Consider the following 24,213-nt stretch of genomic DNA (forward strand, 5'->3'; position numbering starts at 1 on the left):
GTTTTTTTAAAAGCCCACTTCATAGTCCTAAGCATCAGAAGCAGGGTGGGCTGTCCCCTCAGCCCCTTCCCTTCTTCCTCACTAAGAGAACCCCAGTTTTATTTAAAACAACAACGGGCCCAGCTAAAAATACCAGGAGTGGCCATGTGACCCAGTTCCAGCCAATGATAGCCAGCGGGAGTGATGCCAGGTGGGTTCCCAGAGAGCGCCTGTGTCCCTGACGCACAGGTGCAGGCCCAGCTGGCACCTGCCTCTGCTCTCCCCTCCTCTCGCAGAGAAGGCAGGATGCGGAACGGCAGGTGAAAGGCACTCCCTGAGCACAGGGGTGCGGGAGCTGCATGGGCCCAGGTCTGTGATGACTTCCCCAAGGGGCCCTACCAGCCAGGCCTGCTGACACCCACTTCTTGTCACAAGGGAAACCCGAAGTCGTCAGATTTTTCTGAAGTCAACACAGTCTAGCGATCATTCAGCCCAGGGCCTCTGGGTGTGCACGTCCTTGGATAAAGCTGAGGGGAGCTTAGCAGGAATCTGTCGAAGTCACCGAGAGCTTAGCACGTGCCAGCATCTCCTCAACTTGTTTGCTGGATGGATGGGAAGACTGCTCAGAGAGACTACAGAGCTCACCCCAGGTTACACAGCCTGTGTGGGAGGGTCAGGATTCAAACCCAGGTCTTTTCAAAGAAGCCCAGGTTCTGCCTTCATGGAAAGATAAGCTAGAGAGGGAAACCTGGGAAACACAGGGGTCCAAGCCAATTCACTCAGCAATAAGCAAGTGTTTACGTCACCCGCCCTTTCTGTGATCCAAGGCTGTGGTGTCCCCAACCCCCACCTCCACTCTGCCCGGCAGCCTGTGCTTCCCTCAGCCTGGGTGCCTTTCTCACATGCACCTTGTAGTATGTCACAGCTGTGTCGCTCAGGAAAGATGGGGCATCCTGGGTGAGGTGAGCACACTCTGTGTGCCAGGCATGGGCCTTCCTGGGTGCATGGTCTAGGGACCATGGCTCCCACCCCCACCAGGTCTCTTCCCCTGCACCACCTGCTCCCACCTCATGCCTATGGGGACTCAGGAGTGGTGCCCAAGGCCAGTGAGGGCTGGCAGCATCCCTTCCGGCTGGCAGAGCCTCTGTCCAAAGCCAGCCAAGTGCAGGCTCCAGGCTCAGCCTTAGCCAGCAGCGGCAGGCACAGGGACCACCAGTTCCAATGTCTGGGTCTTCTGGAGGTGGCAGAGGGGGCAGGCAGGGCCCAGCTTCAGGAAGGAAACTTCCCCAGGGCTACGGAGGCTCACTTTCCACCTCCCCACCCGGATCTGCCCTTCACCTTCCCCAGGAACCACAGCCATTATCCCAGGCCTAGAAGTAGCAGCTTGGGGGCTAGCTGGGTCCTACACACCTCTAGAGGGGCAGTGATCCTGGAGAGCAGGAGGGCCACCTCAGGGACAGTCCCGGGCTGGACGAGGGACAGGAAGACAGATCCTTACCCATGGAGATCAGAGGAGGAGGCTGCCCTAGGCTTCTGTGGCTTCAGCATCTCAGATCTGCCCCTGCCCCATGCAAACCCTCCACCTACATGGCTGAGTGAGTGTTCACGGTGTCAGGCACTTCCCCTGCGTGCTCCTCATCCCTGAGCCACACTCAGCCCCCTGAGGCTGTCACTCTCAGGATCCCCACTTGGCAGGAGAGGAAACATAGCCCAGAGAGGGTGCTTAGCTTCTCTGGGGCCACCTACTATTAAAGGCCACACTAGGATGGAACCCAGCCGGTCTCACTCTCAAACTGCAGAGCCATGCCACCTCTCTCTGATCCCAAGGTCTAGGGTACAAAATCTAAACTCCTCCTCACAGCCTCCATGGTCCCGCCCAGCAGCCTGGGGCTCTCTCCAGCCTCACTCCAGCCTCCTGTCAGCCCCTCTCCTCCCACAACTTAGAGCTCCAGCTTTGTAACTGTCTCCTCAAGCACACATGTGGCTTTCGTGTCTGCTCTCTTTGCCTTGGAGCCAACAGCCTCTAGCACAGCATCTAGCATGGCACCGAACAGGCAGATGAGAACACTAATCATAGTGCCCTCTGTGCATTCATCCTGTGCCATGTGGCCCAGCGCCTTCCCCATGTGATCTCATTTAAGCCTCACAAAATCTCCAGAAGGCAGTCATCATTCTACCCATTTCACATATGGAAATATTAGGCTCCAAGCTATGTCCACTGAAGGTCACACAATGAGAAAGAGGCAGGGAAGGAACCACTGGGCTGTGCTCCTCTCCCCAGCACACCACCCACCGAAGTTCACCAAATGAAGAAACAGCAGAGTGGCCTTGAAAGACGCCCGCAGATGCAGTAACCTGGGCCAAGGTGTGAGGCAGGAGGCAGGGACCGTGTCGAAGGCACCAGCAGCCAGTGCCCAGAGCCCCATGCCCAGAGCTCCAGGGGAAGGAGCGAGAAGCTGGGAGAGCAGGGCGGAGTCAGGTGGGTGAGGTCCACACATCTCCTTACTTTGAACTTGATCGGGCAGACTTCCTGGTGCCCCCGAGTGCTTGGGAGCTGGAACAAGGGTCACTGGCTTTAGGAGGTCACCCCATGCTGAGGGGCTGCAGGCGGCACAGCAGCACAGCAGGCAGCAAGCTGGCTGCTCCCTCTGCCACAAGGAACAAGAGTCTCTGAGGCCGCTGGGGCCAGCTCCCTGGGGAGGCTGGCAGTGGCCAATCTCACATCATGGTGTGGGGCTCCAGGCAACCTGTAGTGGACACCTGGCCTCAGCACTCTACTTGGAAAGAAGATGTCAGTGCACGGACACTGCTATTTAACCAACCGGCATCTTATACGGCCTGGACAGTCACAGCCATACCTGGAGCTCAGGGAGACACCAGGAAAGATGGCCCAGCCCCAGGTGGGGCAGAAGGGCTCCCTTCCTGTGGCCCACCCCTTGGAAGCTTCCGGTGGCACCATGAGAACCAGGCCAGGACCTGCAGGTACCCTGGGATTTGGAGGAAGAACAGCAAGGTCAGCAGGCACCTCGGGCTAAGCGGGAGCATGAGCGGTGCAGGGAGAAGCCCGGCTCCATGGGAAGCTCTCCCAGTGGGACCACCCACCTCTTCTCACAAACACCTGCCATTCAGATTCGTGGGCTGCTGTTTTTCAAGGATTTGCTTTTCTGAAAGATCTAGAGAATATTCTAGAACAGTTAAATATAGCTCTCGTGAAGGCTGTCCCATTTCCATGCCTATGTTCATTCAACAAACATTCTTGGAGGGCCTGCTTAGTGCCAGACACGGGCAGGTGGTGGCCTCAGCTCCTGGGAGATGAAGAAGAGGGTCCCTGCTGAGAGGTGCTGGGGGCAAGGGATGAAGACTGGCTTGGAAAGAGCTGAGCACGACACAGGGTGGCAGGTGCTGAACTGGCAGGAGCCCTGGAACTTCAGGGACACATAGGAGAGACATCTCACCTGCCTGGGAAGGCTGTACAGAGGAGGCATCTTCAGTGGCTAGGGATGCCCCACTCTAGCCCGTGACTCAGTCTGCATGGGACAGGGGTGGAGAGAGGGACAGGGGTGGAGAGAGGGACAGGGCTGAGAGGCAAGCAAGAGCTTAGACTTCAAGGGCCATGGTAAGCAATGCATTGCAGGCTGTGGACCACAGGGAGCCATGGATGGCTTGTGAGCAGGGCAGTGACTCGATCTCCTGTGGCTAGCTTGATGCACATCAGCACAGGCCCTGGGCCATCTCAGAAATGCATGCAGCTTGGAGAAGGCTGAGTGGGTGATGTTGCCGTAGTGCAGTGTTGCATAATGCCTGGTGACCCCCCCACACCCGCCCTTTAAAAACAAATGCTTAGGTCATCCCCAGAGGAAGCCAAAAATTAGAGGGCTCCTCTGTGTGCCCAGAATGGATCTAGACTGAGCTGGAAAACAAAACCCAAAGGAAAAAAACCAGAGCATTTCCAATGTCCAGGCCTCTTGGGACTGGGGTGGGGAGGAACTTCAACCAGAAGCAGTAGGGGCCTGGGAAGAGGGCATCTACAATTCCCTTCTAAATCTTAAAAGCAAGATCCCAGCTTACAGCAAACGTCCACCTGATAGGAAGAAGGAAACGGTCACAGCACTGACACCCTGCCCGTACGGGAAGATTCTGGTCCCAGAATGAAAGGCTCAAGGAGATAAGAGCAGTGACCCACCAGCTCCAGATTCCTCCCCTGCCAGACGAGGGTGAAGAGCAGGTGCCCTGGAAGCCAGGCAGAGAAGGAAGCAGCCAGAGAGACGAGCACCCGCCCCACCCCTGCCGGCAGCTTCCTCCTGCTCCCTCCCTCCTCCCCTCTGCTGTTCTCACTCTGAGGTGCTCTCCTGCCAAAAGCATTCCCCATTTCAGCTCCATCTCCTCTTCCGATTCTTTTATAGGGGACTCTTGGGATATCCCCAGATGCCAAATGAAGCAGCTAGTGGCCTCTTCCTTCAGCAGCGGTCTGAGGGTTTCCATCACCAGCCACTAGACTTCAAAGCCAACCTTGTGCATGGCCTCACTTACACATGGGGAGACTAAAGCCCAGACCACGAAGCCAGGTCTGCCTGAGGGGTCGGAGTTGACCACGTGTTACCAGGTCCCATCCAGGACACGTGGTAGCTGAACACAGCTGAGGGCTCAGAGGGCTGTCCCTGTCACAGGAGGTGTGTGGGCGGAGTGTGAAGGGCTGCTGAACAGGCCACCAGAAGGTCCATTTCTTTCCAGGAGCCCAGATTGGATGTCCCCTAAGTATTAAGGCAGGCATGAGATGGGAAATGCAGCCACACCTCCTTCTCCCAGTCATCTGCCAATGATGGGTCTAAGTGTGGCCCACCCTTGGCCGATGGGGTAGAGGCGCAAATTGCTGAGTGGGGCTTCCCGAAAAGTTTGTTAAAAGGACAATCTCAACTGGCATAACCCTTCCGACCCTTGCCCCCTCCTTATTCCTGCCCGGAACAGAGATGTGATAAACCCAAGCACAAATGCCAGCACACTAAGGGAGACAAAGTCAAAAAATCAAAGAAGACCAGGTCCCAGGTGGCCCTGGACAGTGTACCCCAGAGACCACACCATCACTCACTGGACATCCCACTCAGACACGCCCTGAGAACTCCATGGCCCTGGATGTTTCCAAGTCAGCCACATTTCAGTGTAGTCCTCTTTGATGTTCCTCACACTAATACAACATTACTTGGTGAACATTCAGTGAAGACATGAGAGCACATTCTTTTGTGCAATTTAGCACCACACATTTCTGATAGTAGTTATAATTTTTGACATATTGTCTTTCTGTCTTCTCTCCTTGGAAGCCAAAGTAAATGTGAACCTGTATCACAGCCAATATGAAGGTTAGTATACACAAATCACACACACAACTCATATTTTGGGACTAACTTTATACCTTATTTGTATGTCTTTTGTTATAAGCCATGTCAAAAACTTTCCTAGAAGAAAAACGGTAAAATAAGCTAAAATATGAACATGTATATAACAAATGCTAATTTTAAAAAAAAGCAGGCACAGCAATAAGATCAAGGAAACAAAGAAGGCAAAAGGATCAAATATAATAGAAAAGCTTGTTTTACATAGGCAAGCTTATCTCTGCCAGGAAGAAATAACAACAAACATAAACCTTTATGCATCCAACCACATAGCTTCAAAAAACATAAAACTAAAATTGTCAGAAATACAAGGAGAAACCGACAAGATACAGTGACCAAGCACTGGTAGAGATACTAAGGGATCTCCCTCAGAAATTAAGTAGACCGAATAATAATTATAGTCAGGTTATAAAGCAAGAGATACACATCAAAACGCCTATAGAGTGAGGCACCTAAAGCAAATGAGTGAGATGACCTGATATGATGATGCTAGGGACTATGGTGAACTAGACAGAGCACATGCTCCATTTAAGGCATAAAAGTTAATAAAATAATGATAATTTAAACACTCTATGTGCTAAACCCAACATGTGTGCAAGCTGATTTAGCCAGGAATCACCAGTTTTCAGACTTTGAAAAGGATTTGACTAACATAACAAATATGTTTGATTTAATAGGTTTGTGTAGAACTTTATACACAAAAAAGTAATAAATGTTCTTTTCAAATGTTCATGGAACTCAACAAAAATTAATCATTGCACTACAAAGAAAAAGTCCTGTAAATTTTAAAATACAGAAATTATGCATTATAAATATGCCTTACAGATAGTGAACACTTGAAAGACATTAGCTATTTTATTTTTATTTATTTATTTATTTTTTATTATCATACTTTTAAGTTCTAGGGTACATGTGCACAATGTGCAGTTTTGTTACATAGGTATACATGTGCCGTGTTAGTTTGCTGCACCCATCAACTTGTCATTTACAGTAGGTATTTCTCCTAACGCTATGCCTCCACCAGCCCCCAACCCCTCAACAGGCCCCAGTTTATAATGTTCCCCTCCCTGTGTCCACATGTTCTCATTGTTCAACTCCCACTTATGAGTGAGAACATGCGGTGTTTGGTTTTCTGTCCTTGTGATAGTTTGCTGAGAATTATGGCTTCCAGCTTCATCCAGGTCCCTGCAAAGGACATAAACTCATCCTTTTTTATGGCTGCATAGTATTCCATGGTGTATATGTGCCACATTTTCTTTATCTCGTCTATCACTGATGGACATTTGGGTTGGTTCCAAGTCTTTGCCATTGTGAATAGTGCCACAATAAACATACATGTGCATGTGTCTTTATAGTAGCATGATTTATAATCCTTTGGGTATATACCCAGTAATGGGATTGCTGGGTCAAATGGTATTTCTAGTTCTAGATCCTTGAGGAATCGCCATACTGTCTTCTACAATGGTTGAACTAATTTACACTCCCACCAACAGTGTAAAAGCGTTCCTGTTTCTCCACATCCCCTCCAGCATCTGCTGTTTCCTGACTTTTTAATGATCGCCATTCTAACTGGTGTGAGATGGTATCTCATTGTGGTTTTGATTTGCATTTCTCTGATGACCAGTGTTGATAAGAAAACTGGCTAGACATGTGTAGCAAGCTGAAACTGGATCCCTTCCTTACACTGTATACAAAAATTAACTCAAGATGGATTAAAGACTTAAATGTAAGACCAAACACCATAAAAACCCTAGAAGAAAACCTAGGCAATACCATTCAGGACATAGGCATGGGCAAAGACTTCATGACTAAAACACCAAAAGCAATGGCAACACAAGCCAAAATAGACAAATGGGATCTAACTAAACTAAAGAGTTTCTGCACAGCAAAAGAAGCTATCATCGGATCGAACAGGCAACCTACAGAATGGGAGAAAATTTTTACAATCTATCCATCTGACAAAGGGCTAATATCCAGAATCTACAAAGAACTTAAACATATTTACAAGAGAAAACAACCCCATCAAAAAGTGGGCAAAGGATATGAACAGACACTTCTCAAAAGAAGACATTTATGCAGCCAACAGATATATGAAAAAATGCACATTAGCTATTTTAAATGTGCAAAATACAAGAACTAACTTAATCTTCTCAACAACCTTGAGGTCTATTATTGTCATTGTTATCATCCTCATTTCATAGATTGCAAAAGCCAAGGCACAGAGGGGCTGAAATGCATGTCCATGTAATTACATTACAATTAGTAAATGACCAAGACAGAATAATACACAAGCAGTCTGGCTCCAAAATTTGTTCTCCTACCTAATCATTTTGCTAAAAAATGTGTGTGTGTATGCATGTGTGTTTTGTGTATAACTTTAAAACACACACTTCAAATAACCCTTGGATTAAAGAAAAAAAAACTCATTGCAAATTATTTACAAACAAATGATAATGAGAGACCTATGGAATGCAGCCAAAGGTGCACACAGAGGAAAACATATAGCTTTTAGTGAATTTATTTGTAAAACGAGAAAGCCTAGTGACTATCAGTGCACGAAGGGAGGAAAAAAATAAATAAACCTAAAGAATGCAAATTAAGTGTGTAATAACAATAAAAGCAAAAAATCAATAAAATGGATAACCTCCTATAATAAAACCAAGAGCTCGTTCTTTTAAAAGATTAATAAATGTTGACAACTAATTCCAAATATTTTCAAAGAACATAAGAGCCAAAGAAAACACATGTGCATGCCAGAGCCTACAACAGAGCCAAGTATTTCATCCTCTTCTATGCAGCAACCTGCTGCTGGTTGTCACCTCTTAGATATGGGGCTAAGGGGCTGGACCATGACAGGAAGCTTCTACTTCTGTGCTATGTTTGTTTGGTTTTTCTGAAGTTTTCACTATGTAGATTTTCATACATAGCATATATAAATATATATACACACATACACACACACACACACCGAAGTAGAGAAAAATATAACCCCCAGATATGAATGCTTAAGCTTCAGCAATTAACAACTCAAGGCCAATCTTATTTTATCTAAACCCCCATCCACTTCCCCGTGTGATTCAGGTTATTTTAAAGCAAATCCCAGACATTTCATTTATACATGCATCATTATCTCTTAAAGATAAGTACTCATTTATTATATATAGTCATAATAATAACCACACCAAAAACCTAACATTAATGTGTTTGTATGTTTAAATTACAGAGGTATTATATGTTACCAGTTTTAAATCCAGTTAAGAAAAGTTTAAAAGCACAGTAGACTTCATAGAACTCAAAACATGCTAAAGGAGATAGGATCACCCATACCCTACAAATAAGGATGCTGAGGATGAGAGAAAAAAAAATGGTTTACTTGCTGTACCCTAGCTAATAAAAGGTAGATGAGGGATTTGAACTCAGGTCCCTCCATGACTGCCTTAATCTATTCTTACACTGCTATAAAGAAATACCTGAGACTGGGTAATTTAAAGAAAACAGGTTTAATTTACTCACAGTTCCACATGGCTGGAGAGGCCTCAGAAAACTTACAATCGTGGTGGAAAGGGAAGCAGACACCTTCTTCACAAGGTGGCAGAAAAGAGTGAGTGCAAGAATGAGGAAGTGCCACACTGTAAAACCATCAGCTCTAGTGAGAATTCCTTCACTATCATGAGAACAGCTTGGGACTGCTCCATGATACGATCACTTCCCTCCCTTGACACATGGGGATTACAATTTGAGATGAAATTTGGGTGGGGACACAGAGCCAAACCATATCAATGACTGATCCTGGGTTGGGTCCACTCCACCATGGTAGGCTTTCAGCCTAGCAGATGGTCAGATTTTGATAAGTAACAATAGATTAATTAACATGTTTGGACAACAAAGTCTTCTTGACCATAGTAAGATAAACTCAGATTCATACATGGGATTTGGCAGAAAAGCAACATGTGCTGAGTGACTTCTATGTGATGGGCCCTGAACTAGGTGCTTTCATCTCCCTGATCTCGCTTAATCCTCACAGCAGTCCTAGGAGGTTACTGTGGGCTGAATCATGTTGCCTCACCCCTAATTCATATGTTGAAATCCTAACCCCGAGGACCTCTGGATGTAACTGCTTTTGGAAAAACTAAGGTAAAATGAGGCCCTTCGTGTGAGCCCTAATCCAATCTGATTGGTGTCCTTATAAGGAGAGGAGATTAGGACCACAGACATGCACAGAGGGATGGCTGTATGAAGACACAGGGAGATGATCATCCACAAGCCAAAAAGAAAGGTTTCAGAAGAAATCAACCTGCTGACACCTTGATCTGGGACTTTAGGCCTGAAGAACTGTGAGAAAAAAATATTTGCTGCTGCTTAAGTCAACCTGTCTTACTTTGTAATGGCAGCCCCAGTACACTGAAACTAATACAAAGGTAGACTGTGGACTGTCTGTTTTACAGACGAGAAAACAGCACATCATCTGAGAGTTATGCAATGGGCAGGATTTGAACCCACTTGGAAACCAAAGCTATGCCCTCCACTACACCAGGAAGGAAATCATGGTGACGAGTGGATGGCAGGAGGGACTTGGCAAGAGGCATGGTCAGACAGAAGACAGACAGCAGGCTGAGACACTGTACCATTACTTTGGGCTCATTGTGGGCAGGATGTATTTCCCACCTTTTGACTTTGGCCTTGGTCACATGACTTGCTCTGGCCAATGGTATATGGGAGAAGTGACATCATCACAGCAGTGTCTTGGCATAAAAGTCATCACTTGCTTTTGCTTCTCTCCTGTGCTTTTGCCACCATTGAGTGAAAAACATGCAATGACTTGAAGCAGAGCTTCCCCCATCAGCCTGCAGACCAGTAGTGGGTAAAAGTTGCCTAGCTGAGCCTCAGACTGTGAACAGTAATAGATGGTGGTTGTTTTCAGCCTCTGTGTTTGTGGATGATTTGTTACACATCACTAGCTAACTGATGCAGGTGAAAAGACCCTGTATGTAACAACATAGGCCAGACTCTGAAGTCAGACTTCCTAGGCATAACTCCTTTCTGCCACTTATTAGCTACATGACCCTAGGCAAGTTGCTTAGTCTTTCTGATCTTCTAGGTCCTCATCTATAAAATGGGGATACATGAAAATATCTATCTTATTGGGTTGTTGAGAGAATGGAATTAATTGAGACAGTGGCTGTAAAAAAAAACAGAATCCCATGGGCGTGCCATAAACAATAACTCTTTGGTTGTGGTAAGAGAATTGAGGTCACACTTATCCTGGGGAGCTCTGGTCAGGAGAACTAAGACAAACCAATGAGAGTCATTTTGACCTTTTATTTTAAAACTGTTGCCACATCTGCCTTTCCCTATGAGTGAGGCAGTGAACTCCCTATCACTGGAAGGTTCAGTGATGCTGCCATCCTGAGAGGGTGGGACCAGATAACTCCTCAGTTATCTTGACTGTCAGGTGATAATCACTGAGGCTGATCCTTCCTGTATCCCAGCTCTTAATTCCAGGCAGAGGGACAGTGTCTGGGACCACACCCTGGACAGACTGTGGGTGTAATGGAGACCACATCAAGCTTGAGAACAGATTTGGGTTCAAGTCCTAAGCTCCACTTCATGACCTTGGGCAAGTCACCAGATCTCTCAGAGTCTCATCAGTGTAACCAGGTAACCACTGACCCTATTTCATAGTCTTGTTAATGGATGAAAGATAGTTGTGGATGGGAACCTGTCTTGTAAACTAGATCACACCCAGGTCAAGCAATTATCCATAGTGACATCATTCCTGGCATAGTGATGAAAAGGCATCCACCTCTGAAATTCTTCCACCAGCCCAGGGTGGGCATATGTGGCAAACCCACTACCACTGCCTGACCCATACCCATGTCAGATATGACTAATCAATCACAGATGGCACCCTTCCCCACTGAGACTGCTTCTTGGTACAATGTTCCAGTGACCAGAGCCAGTCAGCTGGGCCAGACTGACAAGGCAAACTGTTCCCATCCCTGGAGCTGAACTGGGTCTACAGGCTCCCTTCTCCTCCCCCTCCTCATTTCATGTGTCCACAAGTGCACTGCAGATCCCCCTGGACTGGCTGTGTCTGGGGTGAGCAAGGATTTCACTGTGGATACCAGCTTTCCAACTCCACATGAGCTTGTCCCAGCTGCCTTTCCAAGGCCACCTGAAGACCGCTAGGAAAACATTCTGAAATAGTAAGAACATCAAAAACTTTTTCGACATTGCCGAGGGCTGCTGAAGTTGCAGTGAAGCTAGAAGACCCACCCCTGCTTGTACAGCTGTTGATGGGAACAACATAGTAACACAACTGAGTGCTGTGCCCTCTGATATGCTGATCCCACTACAGCCAGCAAACCCTTAAAGGAGGACCTCATGGAATCCACACACACAGAGATGTCCAACAAAGCATTATCAATAGTTAGCCTAAAAAAAGAAAAAATACATTAAATCATTACAAATAGAGGCATGGTTCAATAGTTAAGTGTCCATTCATTCAGTGGATATATAGCCATTAAAATCATTTCCCTTCACTCTGTGGAAACTCAAGGTAATGTGTGATGTAAACTTACAGAGAAAAGGGGCTCTGAAATGCTGTGCATATCACCACAGACCCCTTGGGTATCTCCCAACACCTGACTCCACCCCCTCCTCACCAGCTGCACCCCAGCTTGCTTTGAGAAGCAGAATGCCCCATTTTCCAGGTTCTCTTGCAGCTAGAGTTGGTCATAAGACATAGTCCTGGCTGATGAGATATAAGTAGAAGCCGTTGGGTGGGTCGTCCAGGAAGGTTCTTTAGAAAGAAGCAGGCTCAGCTGGCGCATGCCTTTGACTTGTGTTCTTCCTCTTCTTCCTGCCAGGAGGGATGCTGGAGAGGATGCTGGAGGTGGAGCAGCCACCATGGAACCATGAGACACCAGCCAGAGGACAAAAGCCAAGCTAAGATGACTGAGCAGAAAGCTGGAAAGAACCTGATCTCTCAAGGCATTGTGGAGCCACCTGTCAGCCTGTCTGCTTGCCCCACACTTTGCAACCAAGAAAGAGAAAACAGCTGTTTGCTCAAGTCCTTGTTACCTGGGTTTTCTGCTAGAGGTACCTGAACACGATCTCTACATGATCCACTCTAATGAAATGACAAAGTCAGCAAGCACATTTGGGGAATGACAAGAAGGTGAACATGGAATGCTGAAGCCATTCTTGCATGTGATCACGGGGGTCGCAGGAGAGTCATGGGGAATTTCCTCCTTTTCATGAAACACTCTGCCGTGGCTTGCCAACCTTCCCTTTCCCATAGTATGAAAGTTATTTGGGGAATCAACACACACTGGCTTCCCCCTCCCTAGTGTTTGGATACCTATGGCCTGAACATTGTCCCAAATAGACACCAGACCAATTTCCCCAACTGCAAGAGCTCCTCAGCACTTGGGTGCTGTCAAAGAAGTTATCTCCAGGAAACTGCACAGGGAGAGCCTCTCATCAAGGCCAGACTCACTGGGGAACCTTCTCCCAGGCCCCACGGCATCCCTGTGCTGGGCCCTTCCCTGCGGCCCAAGTAAGCTCAGCCTAGGCCCACCCAGCATCAGCAGCAATCAGTTCCCACCCATTTCTGACTGAATGCCCACACCCTGGCACCCATGAGTGGCCTGGCACTGCCTGTTTCCAGACCACATGGGGCGATGCACCCAAGCTGCCCTGATACAAAATGCTGCCTAGAGCTTCTGCTTCAGATGTGGAAACCAAGTGTTCCCCCCACAGTTCTCAATATCACACAGCTCACCCTGCCCACCTGAGCAGACCACCCCAGCCCCACCTGAGCAGCTCACCCTGCCCACCTGAGCAGACCACCCCAGCCCCACCTGAGCAGCTCACCCTGCCCACCTGAGAGGCTCACCCCAGGCCCACCTGAGAGATTTACCCCAACCTCACCTGAGTTTTCACCCCAGCCCCACCTGACAAGCTCATCCCAGATGTATGCCTGCCTTCCACACCTCTGACAAACACCACAGGTGGACTGTGTGCCCGTCAGCCACGGGTAAAGGCCTCTCACCTTCCTGAGTGGGCTGTACCGCACATGTCTGACAGGGCCAGTGACAGCCAATGTCCATTTCACAAGTAGGCATCTCTTCCTGCCAGATGCCCCGCAGACTCACAGAGGCCTGGCACCAGCAGGTGGCCTTGGGGACCAAGATCACACATCTAAGCCTCAGGAGTGAGAAGCTCCCCCACTCAGCAGGATGGATCCCTAACCTGTCGTCTTCCATTAAAAGTAACAGCTTTAGTTCAAAAGGCTGCAGCCTGTCCTGCACCTGCCCAGTGGTCCTGAGGCACAACCAAGCAGAAAGATGTCACCCTAAACTGCTCAGCTCTCAGCTGCTCCTGCTCTCGGGGAGCCAGGAGTACAAGGCAGCGTCCAGCCAGCCTTCCCTGAGCACCTGCTGTGGGCCTGGCCAGGTGCAGGGGAGCCTGAGACCAGCAGCCCCTGGGGAATCCGGATGTCTACTCAGGAGACTGAGGCACAGTGGGCTGGGGAACAAAGAAACAAATCCTTTGCTCAAGAGGATAAAGGACAATTGGGGAAAAGAGGAAGGCGGAGCCAGACTCAGGGCAGAAGTTGTGGTCACAGGGCCTGGGCGGGGCTGGATGATGAAAAGGGCTGCGAGCTAAAGACCTGGGTCTGACTCTGCAGGGGACAGGGAGCTGCTGGGGTCTGGGGCAGGGGGAAGATGGCAGCCATGGGCTTTTAAAGGTCATTGCAGTGGTGGAGTGGAAGGTGATGTCCCAGGAAGCTATAGTATCCCAACAGAACTGAGTTGGGGAAATCTTACTCCTTGAACGAGCCAGGGCTTGTATTCCAGTCCATACCAATCCAACACAGAGACACCTTGAATGCAGCCTGTGGCTCCCAAAGCCCCCGGCTTGACACCATCCCAGCCCCCGTCCACTGGATGGTAGCAGCATTTCCATCTCTGAGGAGCATTTCTCAGTCAGAGGGGGCCTCAGGTGGCCCCTTGCCAGGACTGGGGCCATGAGATTAGGATCAGGGGTTTGACAGCAGCAGAAAGGGGGTGGTGGGGAAGTGGTGAGGGGAAGCTGAAAGTGAATTTGCCGAGAGTGGACAGAGCACAACCAGACCCGGGTGACTGTCCCCTAATGAGTGTGCCCAAATGACCACCGTCACAACAAAGCTGCCACTTGCCAGCTCCTGGGTGGAGGAGGCGAGGAAACCTTTCAGATACATTTCCTCCCATCCTTACAAGGACAAAAATTCTGAGCTCTCAGTCCCCATTTCATAGATGAGGGAGCCCAGGCTTAAGGAGTGTGCCTCAGATTGGGCCTCTGGGATGGGGCACAAGCCAGATGTGAGCCACCCTGCAAGGCACTGGCACCCCAGGCCTGCCTGCTTCCCAGCTGTGTGCCTTCATAAGAGAGGCCACAGAGGAGTCCCTGAAATCCTGCCCAGGCAACAGGTGGCATCATGGCCCATTCACTGGATGGCTGACCAGGGGTAGGGTAGGGACCTGCCCCCCAGTCTCCAGATGCCTGGCCCAGCATCCCTGACACCAACATTCCACCCACCACCTGCCACCCCAAGCTCCAGCCCACCCCCCTCTACTCCGGCCCCCTCCCTCCACCCCGTTGCCACCTACTGGTCCCTCCCAGGGCTCAAGTTGTGATAAGGATGAGGACAACTCAGGGCAGGTCCACCCCACTCACCTAGTACCACCTTTGAGCAGCCACTCCCCGGCCAGGCTCTTCCACCACTCAGGGCTAGTTGACTCCAAGACCCCATGCAAGGGCATGGTTGGGCTGAGGCCAGCAAACTGTGAGCTGGAGGGACTTTCAGGCCCCGAGGTTGACATCGGCCCACGGTGTCCCGACAAGCCAGGACAACACACTCACAGATGCGCCTGAATTTTCTCATCTTGCCCGCCATGAATTTTTCCATCAACCATCTCTTCCTTTCTTGGTCCCTAGCACATAATTCTGCTTTGTGCTGAGGTGTCAATGGCAGGGTTTGTATTCAGGACCATACCAATGCAAGACAGGGACACTTTTGCTTAGTAGCACAAAATGGAAGTACATGTGCTCAAAACAAGTTAATGCAGGAAGGGGCTACCCAGAAAAGCTAGTATACCAACTGAGGACATTAACAGAAGTATATTGTGTAGACAAGAGAAGATGATGGTCAGCGCTCCCTGAATGCTCAGACTGGACTGGGAAAGCACACACAGGCTAAAATTGCTCAGAGGAGAGGAACTGGCTACAAATGGCATTATTGGAAGAAACCCGGGAGCCCAGGGCTATCCCCAAATCCCTACAGGCTGTGACAGAACAGGAGGGAGGCCAAGCTCCACTCAGCCCTCCCTTCGGAGGATCATAAGCTACACAGTGAGTGCCCTGACCTAAAAAGGGAGAGCTTTCTACAGGTGGAGGTTCCCAGGTGGGGATGGGAAGAAAAAGAGACCCTCAAGACAAAATCCCTTGAGGAAAGGGACCCCAGACTCCAGGCTCCTTCAGGCTGGCCATGGCAGGGTGCTCCACCTGGAGGTGGGAAGGACCCTCCTCCAATTCTCGGGTCCCAGAATTCCTCTGCCTGTGGGGCTCTCTCAAGAATGCCCACTGCCTTTCCTTTATCAGCCCAACCTACTTGGGCTGGTTGCCTCCTAGTTCCTGGGGCTCTGCTGAGAACAAGCATTGTATCTCTTTCTCCATGTTTCCCTCATCCTCTGGGTGGCTGGTGTACACACAGCATGGAGCTGCTTGCTGCAGTCTGAGTCAGAGGGGCCAACCCTCTGGGACCAGCTCCCTGGGCCACTGTAGCATGCCGTCCCCACTCCAGGCTCAGCTTCGCATCTGTGGGCTAAAATCCCTCTCATTTTCCAGGTTTAAGCCCCCCATGTTCCAGTTTCCAAATGTATATCCGCTGGTTCCTCCTCGGGTGACCACTATAGAGACAAGCAGCCCCTTGAAGAGAAGCCACCCCAACCCACATGCACACACTGCTCCTCACCAGATCAGAACCCCACAAGAGATCATCTCAACATTCATCTAAACACATCCACCACCACTTCATTATGTGTTACATAATGAGCTCTTTACCACTGGAGGCATTCAAGATGACTAGTGTGGGGGGTTCTGGGGTGCTAATAATGTTTTGTCTCTTGTTCAGAGTGCTGGTTACATGGACAAGATTTCCTTATGAGAATTCACTGAGCAATACATTTGCGAAATGTGCACTTTTCTATAAGAATGTTATACTTAAATAAAAATGCTTAAAAATCACAAGTAATTGGGATTGGCTCACCATTTACAGGAAGGAGATGGGGCTAGAACATCTTGGAGATCCTTCATGGAAGCCACTGAGGCATTAACACTGAGGCTCTAGTCAGGGTACTGTGCCTGCTCACCACTGTGTGCCTCCCACCAGCACAGGGCTCCCACCCAGCACACGGAAAGACAGGGGCAGAAATCCATCCAATAAGCAAGTGAGTTGAGGACCCATTGAGCACACAAAGGAGAGAGGGAAGGAGGGAGGGAAGAAGAGAGGAAATACACAGAAGGATGAATGGGTGGCTAAATAGACGGATGGATGCATGGGTGAGTGAGTGGGTGGATGGGTGGGTGAACAGATGAGTGGATGGATGGATGGATGGATGGATGGATGGATGAGTGGGTAAATGGATATAAATGGGTAAGTGGGTTGGTGGGTGGATGAGTGGATGGATGGATGAGTAGGTGAATGGGTGGATGGATGAAGGAGTGGGTGGGTGGATGAATGGATGGATGGGTGAATAGATGAGTGGATGGATGGATGGATGGATGGATGGATGGATGGATGGATGAGTGAGTAAATGGATATAAATGGGTAAGTGGGTTGGTGGGTGGATGAGTGGATGGATGGATGAGTAGGTGAATGGGTGGATGGATGAAGGAGTGGGTGGGTGGATGAATGGATGGATGGGTGAATAGATGAGTGGATGGATGGATGGATGGATGGATGGATGGATGGATGGATGAGTGAGTAAATGGATATAAATGGGTAAGTGGGTTGGTGGGTGGATGAGTGGATGGATGGATGAGTAGGTGAATGGGTGGATGGATGAAGGAGTGGGTGGGTGGATGAATGGATGGATGGGTGAATAGATGAGTGGATGGATGGATGGATGGATGGATGGATGGATGGATGGATGAGTGGGTAAATGGATATAAATGGGTAAGTGGATTGGTGGGTGGATGAGTGGATGGATGGATGAGTAGGTGAATGGGTGGATGGATGAAGGAGTGGGTGGGTGGATGAATGGATGGATGGGTGAATAGATGAGTGGATGGATGGATGGATGGATGGATGGATGGATGGATGGATGAGTGGGTAAATGGATATAAATGGGTAAGTGGATTGGTGGGTGGATGAGTGGATGGATGGATGAGTAGGTGAATGGGTGGATGGATGAAGGAGTGGGTGGGTGGATGAATGGATGGATGGGTGAATAGATGAGTGGATGGATGGATGGATGGATGGATGGATGGATGGATGGATGAGTGGGTAAATGGATATAAATGGGTAAGTGGATTGGTGGGTGGATGAGTGGATGGATGGATGAGTAGGTGAATGGGTGGATGGATGAAGGAGTGGGTGGGTGGATGAATAGATGGATGGATGGATGGATGGATGGATAGATAAGTAGGTGAATGGGTGGATGGATGAAGGAGTGGGTGGTTGGATGGATAGATGGATGGATGGGTAGGTGGGTAGGAGGATGAATGGGTGGAGAGATGGATGGTGGATAGATAGATGGGTGGAGGGATGCATGGTGAATGAATGGATTGATGGATGTGTGGACGGGTAGGGGAACAGATGGATGGTGGATGGATGTGTAGGTGGATGGATAAATAGTGGATGAATGGTAAATGCATGGATGGATAGATGGGTGGGTGGACAGATGGATGGTGGATGGGTGGATGAGTGGGTAGATGGGTATATGGATGGGTGAGTGGGTAGGTGGGTAGATGGGTGAATGGTAGATGGATGGATGGGTAGATGAATGGTGGATGGATAGATGGATGGTGGGTAGAGGAATGGTGGATGGGTGAGTGGACAGGTGAATGGATGGATGGATGGATGGATGGATGGATGGATGGATAAATGGGTGGATGGGAGGATGGATGGGGATAGATGGATGGATGTGTAGATGGGTGGACTGATGGGTGGCAGATGTATGGTAGATAGCTGGGTGGGTGGGTGGATGGATATGTGAATAAGCAGGTGCATGGAGGACTAAGTGAGTACATTGTGAATGGAGAGATGGAGGTGTGAATAACCACTGCATGGAGGAAGAGGCGTATACTGAGGCCCGTTTCACCTACTACTCTGACCTCCTTACACTCCACTAATGAAAGTGACCCAGGAAAGAGTAGGTGAAGGCAATGGGTATCTCCAACTCCTGGGTCTCACCTGATTCCCACCCCTCCTCAGAGCACCATGCTGGTTGTCTCTGCATACCGAGGTGTCTCTTTGATATACCCCAGAATCAGAAGAAACCCCACTTCTGCCCCATTTCTTTGCCTCATCCATGACATCTATAAAGAGGCAGTGCTTCCTACAGGGCCCAGGGCTAAGTGAGCCCAGGTCTGAGAAGGGTCTGGGGAAGAGGAGCTGCCCACAGCCATCTCCTGGCTCACCAGCGTGGCCAGCTACCCTGCTGGACATTACCAAGGAGGCCCCACTCCTCTGGGTCCACCCCAAGGAGCACTGGCAGCCCTTCATCTGGGTCTGCTGGGCAGTTTTACCAAAGGGTAGAGCTAACAAGGGAGAAGGAAAAACATGATGGACTACTCCACGAGCCCAGCCCTGGCCCCAGGAAAAACACCACGGTTGGAGCCTTCAGTAAGGAGATCCCAACTGCATCACAGAGTTCAAGACCTTCTGCCTTAGTGCGTGTGGCCTTATCTGCCTCAGTTTCCTCATCTATAAAGTGAGGGAGGTGAATGCATGCGTGTGGAGGCTCCGTGCTCCTCTGGCACCAGCCTGTGGGGTCTGCTTGGGGCTGCTTGTATTCTGCAGCCCTTCCAAGAAGCCCCTCTGGCCCAGGCATTGTCCTGGCCCTGCAGGTGCAGGGGAAAACACACACAGTTAGGGCCTGGAGCGGAAAACATAGTGTTTACTAAAGAAAAAGGCTAGGACTGAGGGAGGCAGTGAGAGCAAAGGCTGGGAAGACTTCTTGGAGGGCAAACACCTGTAAGATGGGTTCAAAGAGCCAACCAAGGAGCACAGCCCCTGCATGTGTTAAGCAGGGTGGCAGGGAACGGGTTCCAGCAGCCACTGGGGTTAGCTGCCCCTGGACTGCACCCTGGACTGCAACCAACTGTTTGGGTTTCCAGCTCCCTCCTCCTTGCTCAAGGCCAGGCCTTATCTTGTCATCTAGACTGTCCGCAGAGCCTCAGAGCTTTGGAGCAGCACAGGCCAGGCAGGGCCAGGTGCTCGCACAGAGTGTGAACCGTGTACCAAACACTACACCAAAAGTGCCAGGAAAAAAATGGAAAATGCTGTCTGTTTCACAAAAAGTCTGTTCAAGGTGCCGTTTATGAATGAGAAAAGGAAGCTATCCAAGGCACTCTGTTTCCAGCAGGTACAGGCCTGAGAGCAAGGCACCTCCCGGAGCCCCAGAGCTGTTTCTCAGCCCCCAGCCAGTCAGCTCAATTCCCACAGCAACCACTCCTAGCTTCAGCGGGGCCTGAGGTTCTGGGGAAATACTGCCCCTGAGGTACGGCTCCCCTTCCTGCAAACTGTAGCAAGAAAAGGAAAAACCCACCTCTCCTTCCCTGCCCAAACCCGATTTTAAATTGTCCTCCACACTCTGCAGATGAGATCTGATTTCTAAGCATGGTTTCTTCTTTTTTAATGATCCTAAAGGTGATAACAGCTCAGGTCACAGATGTTAGATTGGAAAAAGAAGTGTCATGGAGACTCCAACTCTGTTAGATCGTGGGGAGAGGCTAAAGTGCCTACTGTAGGAAGTTCACACGTATGTTCCCGGGGTCCCTTACACAACTGAGCCTTAGCCCCAAGCAGGTCAAATCCAAATAAAACTCCTCCACCCCTGTCCAGACCCTGGCCCAGCACTCCTGACTTCCATCACTTCCACCAACAGGTGGTGGGTCGGGGGTTGGGGGACAGCTCAGACTGAACCCCTAATCAAAAGGAAACTACAGGATACATACGAGGGTCTCCCACGTAAAGGCCTAGCACTTCACAAGTTTAGAACTAAACATAATCTCTGCGGAAATAGCTACAAGTGGCACAGACATCAAAGGACGCAAATGGGGAGGAATGGAAACAGAGCCTGATAAATGATGTAACTGAGTTTACCCTTTGCGGGGCCCAGCTGCACTCCCGTTCTTCCCTGGTTATGACAGTGGTCACCATGCCCTGGGATCCCCGGAGAGCTGGGGCGGGACTCAAGGTAATATCCCTCCAAAGCCTTTTAGGAAGGCGCGGCCACAGATTCAACGCGAAGTGATAATTACATACGTTTTAAAAATCCATTTCACAGAGCAAGCTAATAACTGCATCTGAGAAGAAGCCTTCATTCGTGGCTGCCCAGCACCAGCGGCTCCCGTCCCAGCCTTGGAGACTTGGACAAAAAGTTAAAGCACGCTCAAGAAATAGCTCAAGGTTAGATTAAAAATCAGAACGCCCATGAAGATTAACCTGACTCATTAATATCACTGCCCAATAGGAGACAAATCCTTGGAGGGCAAGGCTTGGGACCGGGTTTTGTTCTAGGCCTAGGAGCACCTTAATTTGCATTTATATTAAAAAAAGAAAATAAGAGAATTAACTGGAAAGGTGCTTTGTTTCCTGTAAATTTGAGCTCTTCTGCTAAACAGCTTCGTAGGGCAGAGAGTGGAGGCTCGATCAGGCTTCGTCCAAGAGCACGGATTCCATTCCTACTAAGCGCCAGCCACACTGTGCCTGGCAGCTGCAGCCCACGGAATCTCACTTGGACCTTAAAAGTCAGCCTGTCAGGTAGTTCTTGTGAGACATCCCTTCTACAGGTGGGGAGACTGAGGTCAGGAGTTGGGGAATGACCTTCCTATGGTCTTTACACTACAGAAGAATTCAGATTCCAAGCCAGGTCTGTGGGTTCCAAGTTGAATGTCTTTCTACAACAGGACAGCTATGTTAGTGTTAGAGCTGTGTTTTATTCACACACACACACACACACACACACACACACACACACACAATTTTTTCCCAACCTTTCTTTCCAGAAAATCAGTGGAAAGCCCAAAGAAGAAAGCAAGAAAAATCAGCAAATTCCTCAGATGGCCTCTGGTCCCTTATTCATACAAGTCCCATAGCCCTGAGCGAAGCCGACAGCCTCCATTTAGCTACACTTCCCTTGACAGCGTCTCTTTGGAGTTTTAACTGTGACAGGCATGCACCCAGAGCTACCAATCAGAATCAATCACGGAAACAGACCTCAATAAAAACTTCATCAGTCTCAACAATGTATTTCTTAAGGAAAACTGGCACATTTCAGGGTTTGCTTTTAACACCAATCCTCTCCTCACAATGTTGCAGCTCAACTCTCGGGATCAGCCAAGCATTTTATGTGCCTGTTTTACTACTGGAAGCCAGCATGCTAGCCAATTTCACCTGTCTTCCATCTTCAACCCGAAAGGCATGTTTAAGGGGCTTGGGGCTTTCTCCTCTCCCCAGGGGTGGCCAGTTTCAGAGGCATATTTCTTAGTCTCCAGCTCTCCAGCACACAGGCCCCTGTCCCCCAGAATCACTGCCCTGTGCATCTGCGTGCCACTGCCACAGTTTAAAGCCAGAGATGATGGAAATGACTGGCCCTCTCAGATGCTGGAAACACAGTGTGGGAAGGGAAGGAGTCATCTGTATTTGGGGTGCTGGGCAAAGGGCGTGGGGCAAGCAAGAGCCAAGCTGATTATGTAGATAACAGAAGGACAATTTCCTTCACAAACAGAAAAACCTGCACCAATGAATTAAACATTTAAAACAAGATGACTCTCTAAAAAGTATTTTCAACCAAGAAGGAAAGACAAGCCGTCCTGTGCTGGCGCTTCCTGTTGCATATGGCACTGAGAAATCCTGTTTTTTCAGTATGCAGAGATTTCCAGACAAAGAAAAATATCAAGAGGGAAATTAGAGAAGGAGGTCCAGAGAAGGGAGACAGGAGGAGCCGGGAAGAAGGGAGGGGGGAAGGAAGAGATCCCTGCCCAGGGCACAGGAGTGTCAAGCCCTGAGGGGTACAGGAAACAGACCACCCCCACTAACACACTGGCCTTGGCAGGTCCAAGGAGATGGCCCTAGAGAGGCAGCCTGCCTCACTGGGGCAAGTGAACCACAGAGAAACCACCCTGCCTCCCGCCATGCAGGGTATCCACAGCGTCCACCCAGATGAAGGGACCTGCCCCAGCTCCCACAGGTCTCCAAGTATAACGTCTGGGAGTCCTCCCAGCCCCCAGCCTTAGAGGGGACACTGCCCTCGGGACCCACCAGAAACCCTACTCTGTGAATAGCGCCCTTGGCAGTGGGGCTGGCAGGCATCCCTACAGTTTACCAGCTGGACCCCCTCTCGTGACTGAGGCTCAAGTTCCCTGATTTGTGGGCAATATCTAGACTGGCCTTTCCCACTGTCACAGCCTAGGGAGTGGGCAGGTTCTGCCCTGCTCCCACTCTCCACCTCTACTGAGAGCAATTGAGGGGCTGCCACCCCCACCACAAGCACCAGAGAGCAAACTCTCTCCTCCCAGGGGCCTGGAAAGTCCAAGCTCCAGAACTGGAACTCAGGGAAAAAAAGGACCCGGGGAAGAAAGATGAAATCTGAGTTCAGAGAAGCCTGTAGGGGAGTCCAGGGGTTACGGAGGATCAGTGCCTCCCATGCCTCAGGCGCACTCCCCTGCCACCTGAGTCCCTCTAGGAGCCATGGGTGCCAGGCCAGCCCTCTCCAACTCCCAGAGAGGTAGTAAGTGTAAGGCTCAGAGCCCCGCGCAGCCCAGCCCGCGCCGGGGCGGTGGGTGGGTGGGTGTCTGCTATGGGATTATTCTTAGCGCTCCACTCTCTTCGCAAAAGTGGCGCCTCCGCCCTCCCGGCTCAGGCACACTCGCTCGGGGCTCGCACGCCTGGCCCAGACACCAGCGCGGTGGAGAGCACCGGGTGGGGTCCCCGAAGGGTGAGGCTCGGAGGCGCCGCAGAGGTGGGGGCTCCCTAGAGAGGAGGGGGCGCTGCGGGAAGGCCCCCAAGGGAGGCTGCGTTTAACCCTCGACGCCCTGCACCCAGCCCTGCGCCGCGCGCTCAGCCGCCTCCCCGGACTCCTCCCGGGGCGCAGGAGCCCGGCGGCGCGCCCAGCCCTTACCTATGGTGGTGATGACCGTGATGGCAAAGTAGAAGGAGCCGGCGAATTTCCACTGGACGCCGGCGCGGTGCGGCTCCGACTGCAGGATCACCAGCTCCAGCTGCCGGTAGTCCTCGCTGCTGATGTTGTACTTCCCCTTGATCCGGATCTCCTCGGCTTTGAGTTTCTCCTCCTCGCGCATCTCGTGGTCCGACTCGAGGGCATCGAACACGGCGGCGCCCACCAGCAGGTAGGTGAAGGTGCAGACGATGAGGGACAGAGTCCGCACGTTCTGCCTCTTCATGGCCGCCAGCAAGGAGCCGGCGCGGGGGGCATGTCCCGCAGGCTCACAGCCGCGCGCGTCCCACTGCAGCGCCCGGCGGCCGCCGCCGCCTCCTCCTCCGCCGCCGCCGCCGCCTCCAAGTTGTAAGCGGCGGCGGCAGCAGCAGCAGCAGCAGCGGGGAGGCGGGGGG

General features: G+C 50.3%; 1 protein-coding gene across 3 annotated transcripts in view; it reads right to left on the reverse strand.

Moving 5' to 3' along the window:
• The window catches only part of KCNK9 (potassium two pore domain channel subfamily K member 9), a 107,224-nt gene extending 83,055 nt beyond the window's left edge, over positions 1–24,169 (reverse strand). For all 3 annotated transcript variants that reach the window (XM_017895165.1, XM_017895163.1, XM_017895164.1), the window contains exon 1: positions 23,762–24,169. In XM_017895165.1, the coding sequence (XP_017750654.1) occupies positions 23,762–24,044 (283 nt within the window). In that variant the 5' untranslated portion in view covers positions 24,045–24,169. The remainder of the gene's footprint in view (positions 1–23,761) is intronic.
• Positions 24,170–24,213: the final 44 nt, after the last annotated feature.

This window comes from Rhinopithecus bieti, unplaced genomic scaffold, assembly GCF_001698545.2.
Source record: "Rhinopithecus bieti isolate Rb0 unplaced genomic scaffold, ASM169854v2 scaffold_25940, whole genome shotgun sequence".
NCBI classification, from domain to species: Eukaryota; Metazoa; Chordata; class Mammalia; order Primates; family Cercopithecidae; genus Rhinopithecus; species Rhinopithecus bieti.